The sequence below is a fragment of the Acomys minous genome (assembly GCF_964271855.1).
Source record: "Acomys minous genome assembly, chromosome: 4".
In the NCBI taxonomy this organism is placed as follows: domain Eukaryota; kingdom Metazoa; phylum Chordata; class Mammalia; order Rodentia; family Muridae; genus Acomys; species Acomys minous.
The window spans coordinates 49,053,505-49,077,023 of NC_140486.1; the positions used below are offsets into that span (position 1 = coordinate 49,053,505).

Consider the following 23,519-nt stretch of genomic DNA (forward strand, 5'->3'; position numbering starts at 1 on the left):
GGGGGGGAGTGGTGGGGGTGGTGATGCACGCCTTTAATCCCAGCACTCAGGAGGCAGAGGCAGGCGTATCGCTGTGAATTCAAGGCCAGCCTGGTCTAAAAAGCAAGTCCAGGATGCCAAGTCTACACAGAGAAACCCTGTCTCAAAAGACAAAAACAACAACAACAAAAGATTTCCTCTTCCAAGCCTGATGTGGTGGCACACTCCTTTAATCCCAGCACTCGGGAGGCAGAGGCAGGTGGGTCTGAGTTCAAAGCTAGCCTGATCTATAGAGGAAATTCCAGGATAGATAGGGCTACCAGGTACGTCTAAGTTTGTATCAGGTTGACAAAGCAACCAGCACATACAAATACATGCTCAGATCCTTTTGCAAAAGAAAAAAAAAATTCAAGTATCAAGAAGCATGATGTGCTAGACAAAGGAACAGAAAAACACAAAACTAAGAATTTAGGACCTTGGGGGGAAATTAGCACCACAGAAGAGTTCAGCAATCCAAAAGGTAACCCTAGGTTGGGGGATGGGGGGCTTCCAAGACAGGGTTTCCCTGTGTACCCTGGCTGTCCTGGACTTGCTTTATAGACCAGGCTGGCCTCAAACTCACAGAGATCTGCCTGCCTCTGCCCCTCTGAATGCTGGGATTACAGGCGTGTACCACCATGCCCTGCTAACCCTAGATTTTAATGCCCCCAAAAATTTGAGAACCATCCTTTCATCAGTTCAGACTAGAGAGGAGGTCTTAAATGGCCGATATGAAGGATATTCCTGGAGCTTGGGAGGCTTTAATAACTCTATATACAGTTGTAGGTCTTTCATCTAAAGTTTTCAAGCAATGTTATAGGCATTAATTAATATTTGCAGCACGCCAGACTAAAAACCCATGCTCTTGGCCCTGTTTTATTGACAGAAAATGGTAGCATGTGTCTTAGGATCATTGGGCGTGGTTTGAATAGCTTAGTATGGTGTAGGGAGTGGAGGACATCTAGGGTATGTGAAGTTCTAAGTGAGTGTGTATCGTTGACGTGGGCCCTAGCCTCAAATGCAGGGAAACAGCAAAGCCTTCTACCTGCCCTAATGGGCCGAGGCTCAGAAAAGTGGCAAAGCCTTTCTAGTGGGTCCAAGTGTAGATGCTGATTATGGGTGCAGAAAGTGTCCTCCACAGCTTTCTCCTCCCAGATATTTTCTGGCCTGAAGACTGCTGCCCTACGGAGTCTTCTCCTATGAAGATTAGCTCAACCCATCCCCTGATCCAGTTCTGTTCCATACACATGCCCCCCCCACGTCTTCTCACTTCTCTTCATGAAATAACCCTGGCCCCCACCTTCAACCCTGTGTAAGAAACACACCGAGCTTCTGGGGTGCTGCAGTTTCTCCATCAAAGAGCCCAGTGCACCCAAACCCATCTTTTCTGTGTGTTCTATGTCTGTGTCTGTCTTTTCTTCTTTCCCTAGCTGCCCCTAGACAGAGTGGTCCATCCCTGGAGCTGTGCAGTGTGAAGCCAAATATCTTTCCCCCAAAACAATGATGAGTGTGTGTATGTGTGTGTGTGTGTGTATAGATGTATGTATACACACATATATGTGTGTGTATATATATGCATATGTACATACACATATGTATACAAACACTATACTATATGTATGGGCTGTTTCTTTTGTTGTTGTTGTTTGGTTTTTCAAGACAGGGTCTCTCTGTGTAGCTCTGGCTGTCCAGGACTCATTCTGTAGACCAGGCTGGCCTCGAACTCACAGAGACCTGCCTGTCTGCCTCCCCTCCTCTGGGACTACAGGCATGCATGCACCACCACACCTAGTTTACATGTATCTTTTTTAAAGGCAGGGCTTCACACTATCCTTTGTTGGCTGGCCTTGAACTCCTACCAGCTCTTAGTTGAGTTTGAGACCAGTTTAGGCTGTAACAATATTACCTTGTCTGTTTTTGTTTTTTGGTTTTTTCTAGATAAGGTTTCTCTGTGTAAAAGCTCTGGCTGTCCTGGAACTCACTTTGTAGACCAGACTGGCCTTGAACTCACAAAGATCCTCTTGCCTCCGCTTCCCCAGTGCTGAGATTAAAGACATGTGCCACCATGGCTGGCTCGTTTAAAAAAAATATATATTTATATATGGTCTGGAGATACGGTTCAGTGGTAGAGAGTTTGCCTAACATTGGAATCTCAGTCCTGTAAGTCTGCCTATATTTCTTGTGACAGTGCTTAGGTTTTTGTTTTTGTTTTTGTTTTTGTTTTCATTAAAAAACAAAGAAGTAGAGCCGGGCGTGGTGGCACATACCTTTAATCTCAGCATTTGGGAGGCAGAGGCAGGCAGATCATGTGAGTTGGAGGCCAGCCTGGTCTACAAAGCAAATCCAGGACAGTCAAGGCTACACAGAGAAACCCTGTCTCAAAAAAACCAAAAGGAAGCTGGAGAGGAGGCTCAGCAGTTAAGGGCACTTGCTTGCAGAGCTGCTAGAGGATCCTGGGTCTATTGCCAGCACCCATGTTGTTTGCAGATGCCTGTAACTGCAGCTCCAGGGATTTCAACACCCCCCTTCTGGCTTCTGCGGCACTGTACACATGTGCCACTCAGACACACACAGACATAAAGATAATTTTTTTAAAGATGAAAGAAAAAATATTTACATTTATTTGGGGATAGGTGGGTACATGTGTTCCACAGCAGGTATTTGGAAGTTAGAGGATTCTTGGGCATTGATGTTTTTTTCCCACCATATGGTTTGAGAGATCAGCTGCTCAGTAGCAAGCACAGTTACCTATTTAGCTCATTGGTCTGGTTTTGCTTTTGTTTTTAATGTGTATGGGTGCTTTGCCTGAAAGTTTGTCTATGCACCACGGTGCCTGGTAACCTCCAAGGCCAGAAGAGGGCGTCACATTCCCTGGATCTGGAGTAACAGATGGCTGTAAGCTGTTCAGTAAGTTCTGGAAATTATACCGAGGTCCTCTGGAAGAACAGACAGGTGAGTCTAGGACAGCCAAGGCTACAGCCAGGGTCTCTTTGGTTTGTTTTTGTTTTGTTTTCTAAGACAGGGTTTCTGTGTTAGCCTTGGCTGTCCTGGACTGGCTTTGTAGACCAGGCTGGCCTCAAACTCACAGCGATCCACCTGCCTCTGCCTCCCCAGTGCTGGGATTAAGGGTGTGTGCCACCACACCTGGCAAGTTCTCAGCTACTATTCCAATGCCATGCCTGCCTGCCTATCTGCTGTCACATTCCCCACTGTGACAGTCGTGAGCTCTAACTCTGGAAGCCCTAAATTAATTTCCTTTATAAGTTTCCCTGTTCATGGTGTTTTATCACAGCAATAGAAAAGCAACGAAGACAACAGATAGTAAAAAAAAAAAATGAGATAACTATATATGTTGAGAAAATACCCAATATATATTAACAGGTATGTTATGAAACCCCATAGTATAGTTCAATTTAATAGACATTTTGGTCATTGAAATAAATCATTTTTTAAATTTATTTTTATCTTATGTACATTGGTGTTTTGCCTGCATGCATGTCTGTGAGGGGGTGCTGGAATTACAGCTAAGTTGTGAGCTGCCATCTGGGTGCCAGGAATTAAACCCCAGTCCTCTGGAAGAACAGCCAGTGCTCTTAACCGCTGAGCTCTCTCTCCAGCCTCTGAAATAAATCTTAAAATCAAACACAAAAATATGGGCAGTGGTTATTTCTAGTAAATTTCAAGTTCTTTCTTTTTTTAACTTTTTCAAGACAGGGTTTCTCTGTTTAACCTTGACTGTCCGGGATTCACTCTGTAGACCAGGCTGGCCTTGAACTCACAGAGATCCACCTGCCTCTGCCTCCTGAGTGTGGGGATAAAAGGCATGTAACACCACCACCTGGCTGAAATTTCTGTGATGTTTCAGTACTTTCCAATAACTTCATTTACTGTTTTAATAAAAAAACAATAAAGGTCATTTTATGTGCATAAAAAATGTCAGGTAGAGAATGCCTATTCTTGAAAAAAAGGACACTTTTCTTTTTTTGAGCCAAGGTCTTTGCACATAGCCCTGGGTATTCTAGAATGCTGTGTAGACCAGGCTGGCCTTGAACTCATAGCAATGCATTTGTCTCTGTTGAGTCAAAGGCATATGCCACCATGCCCACCCACCCCCTTTTTAAGACAAAGTTTCACACTAAGACTGGCCTTAAATCTGTGGCAGTCTTCCTGCCTCGTCCCTCCTACCAAGTACTAGGATTTCAGGTGTGAACCACACACCTGACATTTGTTTCCTCCCTTTTACAAATAGAACAGATGATTCCCTTGCTGGGCGGTGGTGGTGCTGCACAGGGAGGCAGAAGCAGGCGGATCTTTGTGAGTTCGAGGCCAGTCTGGTCTACAGAGTGAGTTCCAGGACAGCCACAGCTACACTGAGAAACCCTGTCTCAACAAAAACAAACAAACAAACAAACAAAATGATGATCCCTACAAGCTATTAAAAAGAGAATTTGTGAGTACTTCACATAGAGGACTTAAAAATAGAAAATTTTAGCTGGGCAGTGGTGGCGCATGCCTTTAATCCCAGCACATGGTAGGTAGAGGCAGGTGGAGTTGGAGGCCAGCTCTGTTGTACAGAACAAGTTTCAGGATGGCCAGGGCTACACAGAGAAACCCTCTCAGAGAGAGATTCCTTTAGTATGTAATGACTGAGTGCATGGTGCCTGATTTGGTCCCTCTTGTTTGTCCGTCTTCCCTAAGCAGCAACAAACCAGTGGCTCTCTGCTGCTTCCCAGCCCAGCCCACCCCCAGCTCCAAAGATAACCTAGGTCTTTGTCGTCTGCCCTTCAGTCCTGCATCAGTATATTCCAGATGCCCAGCCAACAACATCTGGCAATGAAGCCAACGACCGCCAGTGTTCTGACTTCCTGAGTAAAACACCTGTGAACTGCGAGAAGACAGTGATCCCAAAGCTAGTGCCCAGGGACACAGCAGGGCTAGGAAGGGGGACCTGGAAAGAGATGCTGTTCTGGCTTAGCCAGTGAATTGTCCTTTCCCATTCAGCCTCTCCCACCTATGCCCTCAAACATGCAGAGCCAGACATGGTGGCACACAGGGTGTAGAAGGAGGGACACAAGTTGTAGGACAGCCTAGGTTATACAGTAACACCCTCTCAATTAAAAAAAGAAAGCCGGGCGTGGCGGCTCACGCCTTTAATCCCAGCACTCAGGAGGCAGAGGCAGGTGAATCACTGTGAGTTCGAGGTCAGTATGGTCTACAAAGCAAGTCTAGGACAGCCAAGGCTACACAGAGAAACCCCTGTCTTGAAAAACAAAAACAAAAAATAAAAATAAATAAATAAATAAATGAAAGGAAAAGTCCATTTCAAGTGATGGAGGTTACTGGGCCGATAGCAGTGGTGTGGGGAGTGGTCCTGTGACCTGAAAGGAAAGCTCAGCTTCTAGGCTCATGCACACAGTGTGGCTTCTGCATAGACTACCTCCTGGCTCACTTCTGTTCTTCAGATTTCAAATTATGGGTTCCTTTCGACTAGAAACCCTTTCTTACTCCTCCCCGACCTCCACGTGGCTAGTGCTCCTTGCCTTATCCAGCACCCCTCCGCCCACTAAAAGTTGCCCACGTGTCCGTCTCTCTCTCACCACAGTTTTAAGTTTCCTGAGATCTGGGCCTGTGGTTGCTTTACTCAGTGTTGCTGTAAATCAGAAGGGCTACATGGGTGAATAAGACGAAAGGCAGAGAGAGCAGTGGACAGTGAACCCTCCGCTTGTCTGGACAGAGCATGGTTCTCCGAGACAGGGTTTCTCTGTGCAGCCTTGACTCACTTTGTAGACCAGGCTGGCCTCGAACTCACAGCAATCCTCCTGCCTCTGCCTCCCGAGTGCTGGGATTAAAGGTGTGTGCCACCACGCCCGGCCTTGGGAGCGTGGTACTTAACTGGCAGGAGGCTCCTGGGCAAAGGAGAGGAACATAGGCTTTATTCTCCCTCCCTCCCCTTCCCCTTCCTTGTGGGCGCCTCACCCCTCCCTCCCTCTGCCTCTCCACACCTTCACCTCCTGGGATCTGTGCGGAATAAGCTTGGACTCCCTCTACTGGCAAACTTCAGAACTGCCCCCTGGGAACTCATTCCCTCCGGGAAGTTCCTTTTGCAGAGTATATATACACGTGGAAAACAAGGATATCCGTCCAGCAAACAGGAGGCTTCACGGCCTGACCCCACAGCGCTCCGCCCTCAACACCAGGAGCTTTTCCTCTCCTCACACGCTCACCTTGTGTGTGTGTTTCCCGGGGTCTCCACACTCTTGAATCCAGCTAGTTCACAGAGATGTTGATTTCTGGGGCCTTTGGCTGATACATCAATTCGGACTGTGAGAGAAACATCCAAAGACAATTTGGGAACAGACAAAAAGAGAGAGAGAGAATAAAGGGACTGAGCAGCCGGCTATGGATCGACATTCAAAACAAAGCAAAGATCAGCGCTGAGAATTAGCTCAGGGAGCTGTGTTCTACCTCCATGAGCTCATAACCCAGAACCCTGCCTGGGGAGGAATCTTTCCGGAAGGCCCTCCTCATTCTGCAAAGGCAAAGGGAGCAGCTGTGTTGATCAGGCCTAAAGGTTGAGTTGGGACATTAGACTTTAGGGACAGCCGGGGACCACAACCTCTCAACCCTTCCCTATCCCATTAGGACTCAGCCCGAAGCTTACATCTTCGCTGTCGTCTCCACTGAACAAGTGCTCTGGCTCCAGCTGCTTCTCGGGAATGTTCCTCTCCTCTTCTGGCATGAGCTCATCCAGCCAGAGGAGTTCCTGTGCTGAGAAGACCCACTCCAGTGCCTTCCGGACTCCCACCAGGCCCAGTAACTGCAGGAAGAGAAGTAAACCCAGGGGCTCTCAGCAACCCCAGCTGGGCCTGGCAGTCTCACACCTCCCGTTATTTCACTGGATGCTGACACATTTCTACGGAAGTAGGTCCTGTGTTGTCTGTTTGATACTGCTTTGTTTTTGAAACAAGGTTTTATGTAGCTCAGGCTAGCCTTGAACTTGGCATGTAGCTGAGGATGTCCATGAGTGATCCTCTACCTCTCAAGAGCTGATACTGGGTGGATCGCTGTGAGTTTAAGGCCAGCCTGGTCTACAAACCAAGTCCAGGACAGCCAAGGCTACACAGAGAAACCCTATCTTGAGAAAAAAAAAGTAGATATTGGGATTACAAGTGTGACCCATCATATATATATATATATATATATTTTTTTTTTTTTTTTTAAAGACATATTCTCACTATGTAGCTCGATGTGTAGCTCTGGCTGGCCTGGAACTTGTGATCCCCCTGAATGCTGGAATTACAGATGTTCACCACCAACCACATCCATTTTTTTTTTCATTTTCGTTTTCGTTTTGTTTTGTTTTATTTTTCAAGACAGGGTTTCTCTGTGTATGGCTGTCCTGGACTCACTTTGTAGACCAGGCTGGCCTCGAACTCACAGCGATCCTCCTGCCTTTGCCTCCCAAGTGCTGGGATTAAAGGCGTGAGCCACCACCCCCAGCACTCATTTTGATTTTTAAGACAAGATCTCACAATGTGATCCTTCTGCCTCAGTTTCCCAAGTGGTGGCACACGCCTTTAATCCCAGCACTTGGGAGGCAGAGGCAGGTGGATCGCTGTGAGTTCGAGGCCAGCCTGGTCTACAAAGTGAGTCTAGAACAGCCAAGACTAACACATAGAAACCCTATCTCGAAAAACCAAAAAAAAAACCCAACAACAACAACAACAACAACAAAACACACACACACACACACACACACAAAACCACAGTATACTGGTAGTTTATTGCCATCGCATAAAAGGCAACTGAAGCCCTGAAAGAGTAGTACCTCCCCTGAGGTCACACACTAGCATGTGGTAACTAGATTGGTCCTATTCCAAAGCCAGTGGCTCTTGGTTTTGTTTGTTTGGTTGGTTGTTTGGTTGGTTGGTTTTTTCTTTTTTCTTTTTCTTTTTTTTTTTTTTTTTTTTGAGACAGGGTCTCTCTGTGTAGCCCTGGCTGTCCTGGATTCACTTTGTAGACCAGGCTGGCCTCGAACTCACAGCGATCCGCCTGCCTCTGCCTCCCGAGTGCTGGGATTAAAGGTGTGCGCCACCACCACCCGGCTTGGTTGGTTTTTTTTTCGAGACAGGGTTTCTCTATGTTATCTTGGCCATCCTGGACTCTTTGTAGACCAGGCTGGCCTTGAACTCACAGCAATCCGCCTGCCTCTGCTTCCCAAGTGCTGGGATTAAAGGCCTGTGCGCCACCACGCCGTCGCTGGCGAGAGGAATGTTCTTAAACCCCCCTTCCTCAAGCTCAGAGTCTCCCAGAACCAGGTAACACTCCTCTCCAAGTTACCATGAGCGGGAAGATAATGGCTGCAGGGGTAGACTTGATTAGCCAAAGCAGACCCAGGCAGGCAAGCTGGACAGCTGTGAATAGGTGAACTCTGCCCAGAGGCACGTGCCGCAGGAGCAGCATGTCCGGCTGATGTTTTGTTGGCATCAACAGCAGCTGTACTCTCTTCATGAACTGGGAGGATGAGAGGACAGGGCGGCAGGGCGGTGGGGTGATTTGGAGGGTGTCACTGTTAGCTACAAGCACGGCAGTGGGGAGGGAAGGAGGCATCCTTGGCCTCCCCATCTAGAGGGCGGCAGCAGAGGTCCTGTGTCCAGGAGAAGCAGGGTAGTGGGTAGGACTGGGGTTGCTAGGTGGTTGTACCGAGCTCACCTGGATGCTGCTGAGTGCTGCTACCCCCATGTACAGGAAGATGCCATAGAGCACGGGCATCGGGATGAACTAGTAGGAAGAAGGAGAGAGAGCAAAGCCTCAGATGCCCCACCTTAGGCCTCCAGACTGGAACCCGCCAGGCCTTCCTTTCTTTCTTTCTTTCTTTCTTTCTTTCTTTCTTTCTTTCTTTCTTCTCTCCCCCCCCCCCCCCACATTTCACATGCCTGATTTCATCAAGTCTTTCCATGTCAATCACATAAGGTCAATCATTATTTTCTGCATTTTTCCAGCTAGGTGAGGAAATTGAGAGACAAAGTAACTTGCCCCTACCTCTTCAGTCTTTTTATCCCATCCTGGTGTATTGCTGGCCTAGAACGCCACACCCTCCTGCGCTAGCTCCTGAATGCTGTGGTTACAACACTGCGCCACCATATCTTGTCCTATCCATCACACTGCCCTCTGCTCTACGTGCTCCGTGCTCCGTGCTCCGCAGGTCAGTCCTCCCTCCATTCACACCCTGGTGTTTGTTCCTTACCCTTTCAAAGCCTTTTGTCTTACTATTCTTTCCTCCTAAAAGCTTCCTCGTGTCTGGTGTGTGGTGGCACACACCTGTGATCCCAGCACTTGGGAGGCAGAGGCAAGAAAATGGCTATAAATTCATAGCCAGCCTGGTCTATGTGGCAAGTTCTAGGCTAGCCGGGGCTACAAAGTGAGACCTGTCTCAACCAACCAACTGATTGATTAATCAGTCAGTTAATCAAATAATCAAGTACTTGGACTTCATATCCATTTACGCTTCATCTCATTTCACCCTGAAAAGATCTTCTCTGAAGTAGCCATGGCAGCGTTTGCAACATTTTTAAATATTTATTTACTGTTGTTATTACATGTGTGCCACAGCTTGTGTGTGGAGGCCAAAGGTCGATTTGTGGGAGTAGGAGCCATCGGTCTTGCACGGCAAGTGCTTTTGCCCACTGGACCGTCTCACCAGGGTAGCCCTAGCACTCTTAATCACCTTACCTGCTTTTGTTTTTTTTTTTCATAGAACTTATCATCTGAAGTTATCCTCTTGCTTTAAATTCTAAAAGTCTGCCCTCTCTCACCAGACTCCAAGGAGGATGGAGACATACATATGTTATCACCACTGCATCCCTCCAGCTCAGGGAACAGTGGTTGGTATACCATTTATGAGAGTCAGCCTACTTAGCAAGCGGTTCACCCGGTCCATCAGGCTCTGCCAGTGCAGGGCTCTTCCCCAGCCTCCATGACCTCGGCCCTGCCTAACCTCCTGCCTCTTGTCCTCCTGCCTGCCGCTCTTGTCTGACATTTCCACACCCTTCTTGACTGCTCTGCTATCTTGGCTTGTTTGACCTTTTCATCTATAGCCAGCTAGTTATATAGGTGTAGGGGTGTATGTGTGTGTGTGTGTGTGTGTGTGTGTGTGTGTGTGTGTGTGTGTGTGTAAAGTTTTGTTTCATATCCTTTTTCAGTACTCCTCTTCCCCTCTCTTAGGTACCAAGCACAGTACTGGGGTACCTAGCAGAAGTTTCATAAGCCTTGAGAAAGAGTACAGCTTTTGCTTCAAAGTTTCTCTGGGATATGAATATACACTTGGCCTCAAACTTGCTGTGGGGCTGGAACAAAGGCAGTGTAGAACCCCAGGGGATGGCGGCATCCCCTCATCCTATTCCACTGGCCTAGAAACTAGGTACCTCTTTTTACTTTTTATTTTTTTTTATATGGACTAAGGTGGTCTCAAACCTACTATATACCTGAGGCTAGCCCTGAGCTTGAACTCCTGATCATCTGTCTTCCAAGTGCTTGAATTACAAGTATGCAAACTTGGTCTATTTTGGTGTGGCTTGTTGTTATTGATACTACATTATGAGTGAGTGAAGTGTGTGTGTGTGTGTGTGTGTGTGTGTGTGTGTGTGTGTGTGTGAGCATGGAGGTCAGAGAATAGCTTGCTGGAACCAGTTCTCACCTTCCATCATATAGACCAGGCCCAATATCAAACTCAAGTTTTCAGGCTTGTTAGCAAATGCCTTTATTCGCTGAGCCATCTCAGCTTTTTTTGGTTTCTTTTGAGACGGGCTCTCACACTATAGTCCAAGCTGGCCTTACTGTGTATGAAAGTTAACCTCAAATTTGAAGCAAACCTCCTGCCTCAACTTCCTAGTTCTGGAATTCCAGGCATAAGCCACCATGCTCCAGAAGTCTGGGTTTTTAAAATCTGAGAAATGGCTGTATCAATGGGCACTTACAAATTACTTTATATTTTAACCTTCAAGTTTTGGAGGGCTTGTTTGTTTGTTTGGTTGGTTGGTTTGGATTTTGGTTTTTTCAAACAGGAGTTTCTGTGTAGCCTTGACTCACTCTATAGACCAGGCTGGCCTCAAACTCACAGTGATCTGCCTACCTCTGCCTCCTGAGTGCTGGGATTAAAGGTATGTGCCACCACCACCACCACCACCACTGGGCCAAGTTTCTTATTTGTAGAGTATGTGTGTCTCTCCTGATTACTTGGCACAAGGATTTTTTAAAAAACAATTTATTTAATTTGAGTTTATGTTTAGTGATGTGAGGGTGTCAAATCTTGGAGTCACAGACAGTTGCGAGCTGCCATGTAGGTGCTGGGAATTGAACCTGGGTCCTTTGGAAATGCAAGCGGTGCTCTTAACCGCTGAGCCATCTCTCCAGCACCAGGCATAGGATTAATTGAAATCATATAAAAAGAAGAATGCAACTCTTGGCGCACTGTAGGTATTCTACCAGTCTCAGTCCTATTGCTATGGTTACACTGGTCCTTATCCTAGGCAAACGTGTACCTTGAGCACAGGAGCCAGGAAGATGGAGACGCCTGTGAGGATGAACACCACCAAACCGGTCAGCCTCTGCTCCCTGTGGGGAGAAGGAGGAATTAGCTGGGTCTGAGCATGCTCCTGGAGCACCCAGGCTTGAGACCATACCTAGGCCTGGTACAGACGTGGCAGCCAGAGAAGACAAGAGGGAGTCTTCAGTAGGTTACCTGGCAAAGGGCCTTTGCCTTCTGGGAAAGACTGGAAGGAAAGGCAAAGCGCTCCTGCCAGGGCTCCTGGCCTCGCCAGCAGTTCAGGTTCGTAGTTGTTCTGTTCTGTTTGGGTTTGTTTGTTTTGGGGGGTTTTGGTTTGGTTTGGCTTGGTTTTTCAAGACAGGGTTTCTCTGTGTAGCCTTGGCTGTCTTGGACTCACTTTGTAGACCAGGCTGGCCTCGAACTCACAGAGACCTGCGTGCCTCTGACTCCTGAGTACTAGGATTACAGGCATGCGCCACTGCCCCCGGTCCTTATTTTTCTTTGGTGTTTGTTTGTTTGTTTGCTTGAGACAAGGTTTTTGTGGTTGTCCTGGAACTCACTCTGTAGACCAGGCTGCCCTCAAACTCACAGAGATCCACCTGCCTCTGCCTCCTGAGTGCATGGACTAAAAGCGTGCACCACCACCACCCTGCTTTACTTGTTTGTTTGTTTTTTATTGTTTTATTGATCTCAACCTATTTATACTGTGTATGTGCATTCATGTTCATACGTATGTGCCTGCCTTGGTGTGCATGTGATGGTGAGAGGGAAACTTGCAGCAGTCAGTTCTTTCCTTGCCACCCAGGTCCTAGGGTTTGAACTCAAGTCATGAGGTGAGGCATGGCTGAAGTTGCCTTTTTCCACTGAGCCACCTCAGAAGCCCATTGTGAGTGTTTATTTTAATGGTTCTGGAAATCAAACTTAGGGCTAAGTACTGAGTTCCAGCCCCAGCTCCATAGTTGTTCTTTGTTTTGATTTTTTCTTTCTTTCTTTCTTTCTTTCTTTCTTTCTTTCTTTCTTTTTTTTAGAAAGGGCTTCTCTGTGGCTCTGGCTGTCTTGGAACTCACTTTGTAGGCCAGGCTGGCCTGAAACTCAGAGAGATCTGTTTGCCTTTGCCTCCTGAGTGCTGGAACTAAGTGTGTGCACTACTATGCCTAGCTGTTGCTTTTTTTTTTTTTTTTTTTTTTTTTTTAGGTGGAAAACTGCCATAAAGACTTACATCTCAGCCAGGCGTGGTGGCACATGCCTTTAATCCCAGCACTTGGGAGGCAGAGGCTGGCGGATATCTGTGAGTTCGAGGCCAGCCTACTCTACAAAGTGAGTCCAGGACAGCCAAGGCTAACACTGAGAGACCCTGTTTTGAACAAAAACAAACAAACAAAAAAAGACGTACATCTCATAATTTACAAAGTTAGTCAATTTCACATATTTCAGGTAGACTGTGTTTCTAACAGTTACAAAATTATTTTTGTTGGGCTGGAGAGATGGCTCAGAGGTTAAGGGTACTGACTGCTCCTCCAGAGGTCCTGAGTTCAATTCCCAACAACCATATGGTGGCTCACAACCATCTATAATGTGATCTGATGCTCTCTTCTGGCCTGCAGGTGTATGTGCAGCCAGAGCACTGTATATGTAATAATAAATAAATAAATCTTTAAAAGAAAACAAAATTGTTTTTGTCATGGATTCCTTTGCAACATCCTTGATAGGCTTCTACACTGAGTGGAAACAATTAGGGGATATCTCATCCTCCAGTTTAGCCCTGGCTATACTCACCCTTACATTTATAATGCTCTTTCTGAGGTTCCTCACCCACCTCAGAGTGCAGAAGCCACCACCCACTTATCCCACTGCAGTCCTTAGAGGGCACAAGCTAAGAATTCGAGCTACCCAAATAACTTTGCACATCCCATAACCGTTTTGCCACACCCTTCTCACTCCAGCCTACAGATTACAGGCATCACCTGATACCCAGGAAATGGGGGGCTTCACCAGGGACACAGGCTTTGCTTTCTCTCCGAAGACTATCCATGTGGGCCAAGGAGATGACAGTGGCTGAGACATACCAGGGCAGCCCAAGTGCTGATGTGAACAGCATCAATACAGCTACACAGAAGAGGTCCAGGTGGAAGCCAGCTCCCTTCTGCAGGGAATGGGGCTTGTTTTGAAGCTGGAAGTGCAGCCTGGATCCCACCCTGGGCTTTCTGCCTCTAGTCTGGGGCCTTACCTGCAGCCTGTATTCTGCGCGGTTAAGGATGACTGCTGTGATCTGCTGGTCCATGAAGATAAGAATAGACAGCAGCAGAGCAGGCAAGGCTGCTGCCACACTCAGCCACCAGGGGTTAGCTCCAAAAGGAGACACCAGCCAGGCACGCCCAGGGAGTGTAGGCTGAGGGGACATTCCACGGACAGGTTGGAAAACGTCTCTCGAGAACACCTCACCTGCACACCCCTACCCCCACCTTGGCACTCTCCCACAATCCACCTCCTGCTCACTCCCAAGACCTTAGATTCTAGGTGGGAACACACACACACACACACACACACACACACACACACACACACACACACACACTTCTCCTTTAGTGTATACCAAAGCCTTAAAAGAGCAGAAATACTTTAATCCCAGCACTCGGGAGGCAGAGGCAGGTGGATCGCTGTGAATTCGAGGCCAGCCTGGTCTACAAAGCTAGTCCAGGACAGCCAAGGCTAACAGAGAAACCCTGTCTCAAAAATTCAAAAAACAAACAAACACAAAAAAAACCCAAAGAGCAGAAATAAGCTCTAGACTTTGGTTGGGGGGGGGGGAGGGGGTGGCGGGGGACCCTCTCTCGCTGGAAGAAGAGCGGGTGACTACAACCTGCACACGCTGCTTTGTACTTATTCACAGCCTTCCTCCTTAGGCGCACCCCCTGCCCCCACCCACAAGCACACCCAGAATGGGGCAGCTCAGGTTCAGACCTGCCTCAGTTTGGGGCAGAGGTGGAGCAGGGTTAGGTGTGTCTGCTCTGATTATAAGCGTCTGTGGTGGGGAGGGGGCCCAGGTGGTTGGTTGGGGTTCTAAGCCCTAAAGCCACCCTATAGAGCCCCCTTGCTGTTCTGCCCTGGTGGGGCCTGGGAGAAAAGGTTTCCAATTGTCCAGGCAAAGTCTGGCACTGTGTGCTGCTGTGCCTTACAGAAGGCGCTTCAGATTTACTGAATCCGAGTTGACAGGGATGTAAAGAGGGGTGTGTGGAAGTGGGTAGGGCCAGTGGCAGGGAGAAGCCATAATAGCAGCATTTACTGAGTGGGTGGTATGTGCCAAGCACTGTAGTAACTATTTACACTATGATACATAAACCCCTATGGGAGAACTACTATCTATTATCCCATTTTGTAGACTAAGAAATTCTCAGGGGAGGTATGGTGAGGCATGCCTGTTATCACAGCAAATGGCAGGGGGGTGGGGGGATAGGGAGGGGTAAAGCAGGAGGATCGTGAGTTCAAAGCCAGCCTCAGCTACATAGGGAGTTTGAGGTCAATCTGAACTACATGAGACTCTGTTTTTGTTTTATTTTTTTTATAAAGTAGATGCCTAGGGGCTGGAGAGATGGCTCAGGTTAAGAGCACTGGCTAGTCTTCCAGAGGGTCTAAGAGCAATTCCCAGCAATGACATGTGGCTCACAATCATCTATAATGAGATCCGGTGCCCTCTTCTGGCCTGAAGGCACACATGCAGGCAGAGCACTGTATACATAACAAATAAATAAATCATAAAAAAAAAAAAAGTAGATGCAAGCTAGGAAAAGGCAGAAATGGAATTCAAACCCAAGGCCTGTTACCTAGAGCCCATCCGCCAACACCAACCCGATAATAATAGCTACTGTGTATGCATTCTTGGTTCACTTGTGCCTACTGAAATGCCTCATCTTCTCACTCAGCAACTCTGTGAAGCCATTATTTCTACTGGCTCTATCTTGAGTGAAGGAAGAAGCTCAGAGGAGAAGAAGTATGGAATTTACGCATCTTATTGCTCCAAAGCTGCTGGCCCCACCATCCCCTTCCCCCACCGCTGCTCCTTCTGTCCAGCTCTCACCTTGAATTCTGTGGGCACCAAGAGCTTCGGTGTGGCCAGGCCCAGAAAGGCGTCAAGGCCACAGCCCAGCAGGATAGCCAGGACTGAGGAAAAGTCGCTGAACACCTTGCGCACCTGGCCAGATAGTGGGTGGCTCAGTCTGGGCCCGCCATCGCATTTCTTTTTTAACCTTTCCCATTTGCAGACCTTTCATACAGAAAGAAAAAGAAAAAAAGACACTCACCACAGAGGGGAAGAGGCGGCTGTTCTTCACATGCTTGAAGGCAACGGCACAAAGGAAAGAAGTAAAGAAGAGGAGAAGGGAGAAGAAGGCGATGTCTGGCACCGTGTGACAGCTGGGGCCGCGGGGAGAGCCTCCTTGCCGGATGCAGTCAGGTGGAGGCAGCAAGGATGCGTTGACCAGGCCTAGGTGCTGAGGAGAGGAGTGACCAGGTGTTGCACAACGGGCAACAGAGGAAGTGCCCCACACGCTTGGACCCACCTCAAAGGAAGGGGAGTCCACAGACACATCAGGGACTCAGGATGAACCATAGGCTAAATGAACGTAAACCAATGAAGCTTTCTTTCCTCTATGGGTGGGAAGAGCTGAAGGCCACTAACTATTCTTTCTCAGACCTTTTTAAGAGTAGGCTTTCTCTCACCACGCTTAGGACATCGTCTGTGTCTTCAGGCTTTGTACTTGTCCACTCAGATGCGTTTCCTGGGAAGCAGAGAATTCAGGTGTAAGCCCTTCTTCCTTGAGAAACTTTTCACCACAGGATTCTAACTTGTTCTTCTACCTAAACTAGAAAGTTCTTTTTTTTTTTTTTAATGTATATGAGTGCTCTACCTGCATGTACTCCTGCAGGCCAGAAGAGAGCATCAGATCTCATTATATATAGATGGTTGTGAGCCACCATGTGGTTGCCGGGAATTGAACTCAGGACCTTTAGGAGAGCCATCTCTCCGGCCCAACTAGAAAGTTCTTAATTCTGATTATTCTTCTGACTCTCCTGCACTTAAGTGTGTCCAAGTTGCTGCTCCGTACGCTCATGTCCTTAGATTCTCTGCCCATCTGTATCTCTGGTGCTGAGTGCAAACCCGAGCATCAAACATTGACCAAGTGCATGAGCTCAGGAATCTGTGTGAACCAGAGAAGGAACTGATCTCATTCAGGACTAGTTGAATCAGGCACACATTAGAGAAGACAGGTTTGTAGCTAGGTACTTGGTGGCCTTAATTATAATCCCAGAAGTTGGGCTGGAGAGATGGCTCAGTGGTTAAGAGCACTGCCTGCTCTTCCAAAGGACCTGGGGGTTCAATTCCCAGCATCTACATGGCAACTCACAACTGTCTGTAACTCCAAGATCTGACACCCTCACACCAATGCACATAAATTAAAATTAAATAATTTTTTTTTAAATCCCAGAAGTTGGAGATAGAGGCAGGAGGGTCAGGAATTCAGGGTCATTTTTGGTTATATATCGAATTGGAGACTGTACCACACTACATGAGACCTGTCTTCCCCAGGGCCACCCCCTCCCCACACAGGACACTTTCCCCTGTTCCTGTGCTGCCTTCAACGTGGAGGGATCTCTACAGGTGTAGTAGAAACCTCTCCACATAGTTACCTGCTCTCACCCAGGTGTGATTTGTTTGATTGGTTTAGGAAGTGAGGCTAGGCACTCCTGGTCCTGCCCTTCCCTCTAGAGTAAGCTGCCTGGTTGATGTGTTTAGGTCTGTTCCTCTGGGGCAGCCCAGCCCCCCCATCCAGTGCTGCCATCCTTGGCTGGGTAAGTCTAATCTTGACTTCACTCTTAGGAAGCCCACTAACCCATACGTACAACCCATACTCTTCCATCAGGGCGGTCAGAAATGAAGACAACACTGGGGGCTCCGTAGATCTATTTTGTAATTGATCCAGAACCAGAAGAGGGACTGTTGGCTATTGGATAAGTACTCAACATGTTCCCAAACTTAGTCCTTTTCCTACCTCACCAGGCCAAGGTGCCAGTCTCCCTCACCCACCTCCTGGGTATTGACAGAAGCAACCATAGGCAGGAGATCCTGGCCTTTGGATGGGATAGGCATGGACCAAATTCAGCATTTTCCCCACGGCATCATAAATGAAGATGAGGCTGATGAGAGCACAGAATCCTTCCTCTGTGAATCGGGTGAAGTAACGCACCAGCAAGCTGGCCTCTGTAGCCACCAGTGCCAGGCAAAATGCGGCCACCCAGATGCCTACCCACAGGCGGAAGGGCAGGTAGTCCAGGTTGTAATCTCTGTGGGAGTGAGAGACAGGGCTGTCTGCTCCCCACCTAACCTGGGTCAGATGCTCATGAAGCCAGAGACGGTCCCCACCTTCCCCTTTTCACTCAGTTAGGACTGATCAAGGATGTGCCCAGCAATAGGTTGGTGAGGTAGGAGAGATCTCCTACCTGCTAAAAGAAAAGAGTAGGCGCTCAAATACCAGCACTGGCCCCGTGCTGCTGAGGATGGTGAGGGGCTGGCCGGCCATCAGGCAGAAGGCAGCTCCAGCCACTGCAGTGCCCAGGAAACTCTCCAGCACTCCCTGCAAGTGGACAGAGCTCATCAACCCCCCCCTCCTCCACTACCACCACCACCTTGACCACCACCACCTTCTACTCCACCATCATTACCACCACCACCTCCTCTACTCCCTCCACCACCTCCTCCTCCTCCACCATCACCACCACCACCTCCTCCTCCACCATCACCACCACCTCCTCCACCACCATCACCACCTCCTCCTCCTCCTCCACCATCACCACCACCTCCTCCTCCACCATCACCACCACCTCCTCCTCCTCCACCATCACCACCACCTCCTCCTCCACCATCACCACCACCTCCTCCTCCATCATCACCACCACCTCCTCCTCCACCATCACCACCACCTCCTCCTCCTCCACCATCACCACCACCTCCTCTACTCCCTCCACCACCTCCTCCTCCTCCACCATCACCACCACCTCCTCCTCCTCCTCCTCCACCACCACCTCCTCATCCTCCTCCACCACCACCCTGCATCCTAGCATAGGAGCCCAAGCTTCTGCGGAGCCTCAGCCCCACTCACAGTCCTAAGAGGTCAGGCAAGTGGGACATCAAAGTTTATGCCAATCCCATGATACAAACCCACGCACCTGGGCACCTTCAGTGGCATCTCCCAGCAGACCCCCAAAAGTGATGGCGTTCGTGACTGTGGCCAGGTAAATGTAGAGCACAGCTGAGAAACACTGGGGGTGTAGGGCGTCCAAGAAATCGCTGGGGTACCAGCATGCCTTCCGGCGCACGTCCTGAATAAGACCCCCAAAGAGCCTCCCGCCCGTGGGTCGTCAGCGATCCAGGATTCCTCACCCCACGCCTGCATCCTGCTTTTCTCTGTATCCAGGAGCTCCCCTCCCGCATTGCCTGCACAGTTTGATGCCCCCCCGGTGACTCTTCCAGAAGATTCCAACCCTTGTTCCCACCCAGCTGCCCTCCCTCACCTGCCGGTCCTTTGCAGTTCTGGGCTGGGTGGGTGCGGCGCATGGTGGTGCTTGTCCTCTGACAGGGCCGCACTCTGGAAGGAGAGGCCGGTGACCTCCTGCAGTTCCGAGGGGAGTCTGGGCAGAATGGGAACCCCAGATGGGCTGACATCTCCAGCCAACCTGAGATTTGATTCTAGAGTACGCGACGCCCCGCCCCCTGGAGGCCACTGCGGTCACGGCTAAGGGCGCCCTCAAATGGTCAGATAGAAGTTAGATCCAAGTCACAGTCCCACCGTGTGAACGCCAAGCTTAGCTGGCAGACCGGCAGACCCATAACCAAGGGGAAGATTTGTGTGAGATTATGGTATGGCTCCAGGTACCTTTTGTGCTGAGAAGGTAGGCGTTTGGGCGGGGGAATCCGGGCTGTCCGGTCCCACCGACCTGGGGGTAGAGCTGTCACCTCCTGTAGGAAGGCATCCAGGGCTGCCAGAAGGTCATGAATATTGCTTGCCCGACGAACTGACCACTGGAATTGCTGCATTTAAGGCCACAGAATGGACGGTAAATGCATATATAGACTCTTATATGTGTTTTTCACTTGTATTTCTCTCTCTCTCTCTCTCTCTCTCTCTCTCTCTCTCTCTCTCTCTCTCTCACACACACACTCACACACACACACGCGCGCGCGCTCTGTCTCTCTCTTTGTTTTTTGTTTTTTGAGACAGGGTTTCTCTGTGTTAGCCTTGGCTGTCCTAGACTCACTTTGTAGACCAGGCTGGCCTTGAACTCACAGCAATCCGCCTGCCTCTGCCTCCCCAGTGCTGGGATTAAAGGGATGTGCCACCACGCCCGACTCACTTGTATTTTCTCAAAACTACGCTCACACAGGCTACAAGCCGACAAATTCATGATTCACTCACACATTCATTCATTCATTCTGTGCCTATTGTGTGTCTGTCTACCTTGGGCCAGTAATTGGTAGCCATGGAAACTACAGCCCCATGTTACAGAAACAAAGCCACACTCCGCATCACTGTTATTCCTGATCTCATACACAATCTATACACGTGCTCCATACACGAACACACACACACACACAGAGAGAGAGAGAGAGAGAGAGAGAGAGAGAGAGAGAGAGGGAGAGAGAGAGAGAGAGACAGAGAGAGAGAGACAGAGAGAGAGACAGAGAGAGACAGAGAGAGAGAGAGAGAGAGAGAGAGAGAGAGAGAGAGAGAGAGAGGAGGAACACCTGCCGCACTCACCGGGTCACTGAGGAGGACAGCCGCTGCCCGACCCATCTCATGGTAGCTCCTTCCCAGGGAGGGAGGGCCCAAGAGGAGGCAGAAAAACCTGAAGAAGGAAGGGAGCCTCCAGGATGCTTTCTCACAGGGCAGGACTCCTGCTCATAAGAGCAGCCTCTGACTGACACTTAGCTCTGGCCTCCCTACTTGCTCAAGTACACACCAGCTGTGCAGAAAAAGCCCCAGGAAGCACTTCCTAGACACTCTTAGGGAACTGGAATCAAAGACCCCACTCTCCTCAATAAAGGCCCAAGAGCCTTCGGCTTAGTCACCTCACCTGCTGGGCAAGAACACCTCGGTAAGAGGCTCCAGCACCACTGGATTCCGCAGTCTTACGAAGGCCCCTAGCGGCTGTGCCAGGAAGCCCAGCTCTCCTGCCAACACAGCTGCCGCCTCAGCTCCTTCGGGAAGCTTCTGTCTCAAAGGGTTCTGGTGCTGGGTGGCAGAGGAGGAGAGGTCACTGAAGGAGGGGCATGTTGGCAGAAACTCAGCAACTGAGGAACCTGGTGGAGGGGCCCCAGTTCCCAGTTAATCCCTGATCCTTCCTCCCAGCCTTGCCCAAGGATGGGCCCCAAACCTTCAGGGGGGCGTCCTCATGATGAGAAGTGTTTCTGAAGGCAGCAGACCCTGCAAAAACAGGAACACAGTGTGGCTAAGGCCAGGCCCACTGGGGCTGCCTAACCGGGGGTAGCTGCAATATAACCCTTTAGGGTTATTGAAGACGAAATGAAAAGATACCACAGGCGAAGGCGCTGGCAGAGTGCCTGCCAAGCCCACCCCTTTGGAGAGCTCCTGGCTGTTATGCCCCTTGCACTCCCACCTTCCTGTCTTCGCCATTACCACCAGCTTCTGAGGATTGGCTCAAGAACACATAGAAGATACCTGCTATTGTCCTAATCTTAGGCCCCAAGAGGGATCTCTCACCGCTGCAAGGCCTGATGCCTGTGGCCTGGATGTGGTGCTGGGGTCTCTGCATAAGCAAGGCCTGAAGTTGTCCTCTCAGTTCTGGGCTCAGTGACTCCCCACTGATGACCTGCTCTGAAAAACAGATGTGACATTCAAAGCCCCTCCTAAGAACCCTCTGTCCTCCTACTGGCTCCCTTCCCCCACGTCTCCTTCTATGTGTCTCAGGAAACGCAAGAGCCAATGGACTCCCGCCTCTCTTGTTTTGAGACAAGGTCTCACTAAATAAGCCAAGCTGCCCAGTTTCCAGTGGTCTCCTGCCCCTGCCTGCCAAGTGCTGAGATTACAGACGTGTGCCACCGTGCCCGACTGCTTTACCATTTCTATCTCTGTGACAGAAATGGGCAGTCCCTGGGGTAGGAGAGGGGTGGGGATGGGTTCTGGAAGATTCTAAGACTGGGAGAAATTTCCTGGGAAGTGGAATGCCTTCCCCAGCCTACCCACAAGCTCCAGGAGGCTCCGAGCTTGACAGTCCAGCAGTATGATACCCTCAGCCATCAGGGTTCGAAGCTTCTGGAGGCTAGGTAGTGCCAGGGTAGGCACATGGGGGGCACTCCACCGGCCTGCGTCCATCTCCAGCTTTTCCTCGAACAGCAACCACCTGTGATGGATAGACAGTGTCCCCGGGAGGCTCCTCCCCCTGTCTAGGACATAGGTAGGGCGGTTGGCTGCCTTTGACCTGGTTGTGCGGGGTATCTCCCTCCCTGACCAGTCACCCTCATTGCACCTCGAAGAGCTGAAAACCATATTGTAGAGGAAGCGGAGTCTCATGGTGAGAACACAAAGGAAAAAAAAAATGCAAAATTTAAAAAAGATTTATTTATTGTATTTATTGTATATGAGTGCTTTATCTGCAGAAGAGGGTATCAGACAACATTATAGATGGTTGTGAGCCACCATGTGGTTGCTGGGAATTGAACTCAGGACCTCTGGAAGAGCAGGCGGTGCTCTTAACCACTGAGCCATCTCTCCAGCCCCCAAAAATGCAAATCTGAAGAAAGAAGGATGCTATAGAATTAGCTGAGTCCCACTCACCTGCCTGTCTCTCTCCACTCCAGAGCGTGGGGCCAGCCCAGCAGCTCATTCAGTTGAATGAAGAGCAGAGAGTCCTTGTATACCCCTGACTGCCCATTGTCCGTGTCTGAGGGACCATCGGGGCCACTGTCCACTTCCTCTGCAAGGACATTTTCATGAGCACCAGGACCTTCAAACTCCTCTTGGCCTGGCAGCTTCATCTTGAAGAGACTTGCACAGGATCTTGGGAGCCGTGCAGTACTAGGGGCCCTCCGGCTGGCTGCATTTATACCCTTCACCACAGAACAACACAGCACAAGCCAAGCCAAGCCTGTTGGCTCCAGAAAAGACTGGTCATCTCTGCCTCTACTTGGTCTCTGACCCCTGCTGGCCTGTTTGTTAAAAAACTAATCTAGCCTTTCCCAGACCTTTCAGAAGTACCCAGCTTGTGTCTATGTGCCAGATCTGACCTCATTATGTTTTGCATAAATATACAGGAGCAACTGATACCCACTCCAGATTCTGTTGCTCCTAGCGGCCCTGTATCAAATATTAACACCACAAATCCAGGACTGTTTGGGTGTCAACAATATAGCCCAAGAGGTCACAGAAAACACATTTGGACAAACAAGGAACTAATTAATAACTAGGCTTACGGAAGCTAAGCAGGGCAAAGGAGACAGAAGGGAGAGGCCCAGCCTGTTACATGGGCTAATTTTGGAAAGTGGAGACAGGTCATGGAGAACACCATACCTATATCTCGTAAGTTCTTCTGTACAGTGTTTGGAAACCACAATTTAGCTGTGTGCCCCCTTGAACTCAGACCCTCACTGCAGATGGTAGAGATGAGAAACAAGAGATGAGAGGAGAAAGGGGGGGGGAGAAGAGGAGGGAGAGAAGAAGAAGAAGAAGAAGAAGAAGAAGAAGAAGAAGAAGAAGAAGAAGAAGAAGAAAGAGGAGGAGGAGGAGAGGAGAGAAGAGAAGAAGAAGAAGAAGAAGAAGAAGAAGAAGAAGAAGAAAGAGGAGGAGGAGGAGAGGAGAGGAGAGAAGAGAAGAAGAAGAAGAAGAAGAAGAAGAAGAAGAAGAAGAAGAAGAAAGAGGAGGAGGAGGAGAGGAGAGAAGAGAGAGGG

At 49.2% G+C, this 23,519-nt stretch overlaps 1 protein-coding gene across 13 annotated transcripts in view; it reads right to left on the reverse strand.

Annotated features, from left to right (window-relative positions):
- The window catches only part of SLC4A9 (solute carrier family 4 member 9), a 34,397-nt gene extending 11,673 nt beyond the window's left edge, over positions 1 to 22,724 (reverse strand). For 3 of the 13 annotated variants that reach the window (XR_014778927.1, XM_084780376.1, XM_084780378.1), the window contains exons 1-20: positions 22,411 to 22,683; positions 21,816 to 21,976; positions 21,337 to 21,450; positions 20,990 to 21,039; positions 20,690 to 20,847; positions 20,374 to 20,461; positions 19,492 to 19,646; positions 19,130 to 19,246; positions 18,785 to 18,959; positions 18,059 to 18,192; positions 17,646 to 17,902; positions 16,280 to 16,338; positions 15,862 to 16,050; positions 15,639 to 15,752; positions 13,528 to 13,952; positions 11,559 to 11,631; positions 8,731 to 8,799; positions 8,359 to 8,532; positions 6,680 to 6,835; positions 6,243 to 6,339 (exon numbers count right to left, since the gene is read on the reverse strand). Coding sequence is in view for 11 of the 13 variants with exons in the window: in XM_084780376.1 (XP_084636502.1) it covers positions 6,286 to 6,339; positions 6,680 to 6,835; positions 8,359 to 8,532; positions 8,731 to 8,799; positions 11,559 to 11,631; positions 13,528 to 13,952; positions 15,639 to 15,752; positions 15,862 to 16,050; positions 16,280 to 16,338; positions 17,646 to 17,902; positions 18,059 to 18,192; positions 18,785 to 18,959; positions 19,130 to 19,246; positions 19,492 to 19,646; positions 20,374 to 20,461; positions 20,690 to 20,847; positions 20,990 to 21,039; positions 21,337 to 21,450; positions 21,816 to 21,976; positions 22,411 to 22,610 (2,922 nt within the window). In the remaining 2 variants the exon portion in view is untranslated. The other 10 variants (XM_084780381.1, XM_084780379.1, XM_084780375.1 and 7 more) reach the window with 10 other exon arrangements.
- Between the last annotated feature and the right edge of the window lie 795 nt (positions 22,725 to 23,519).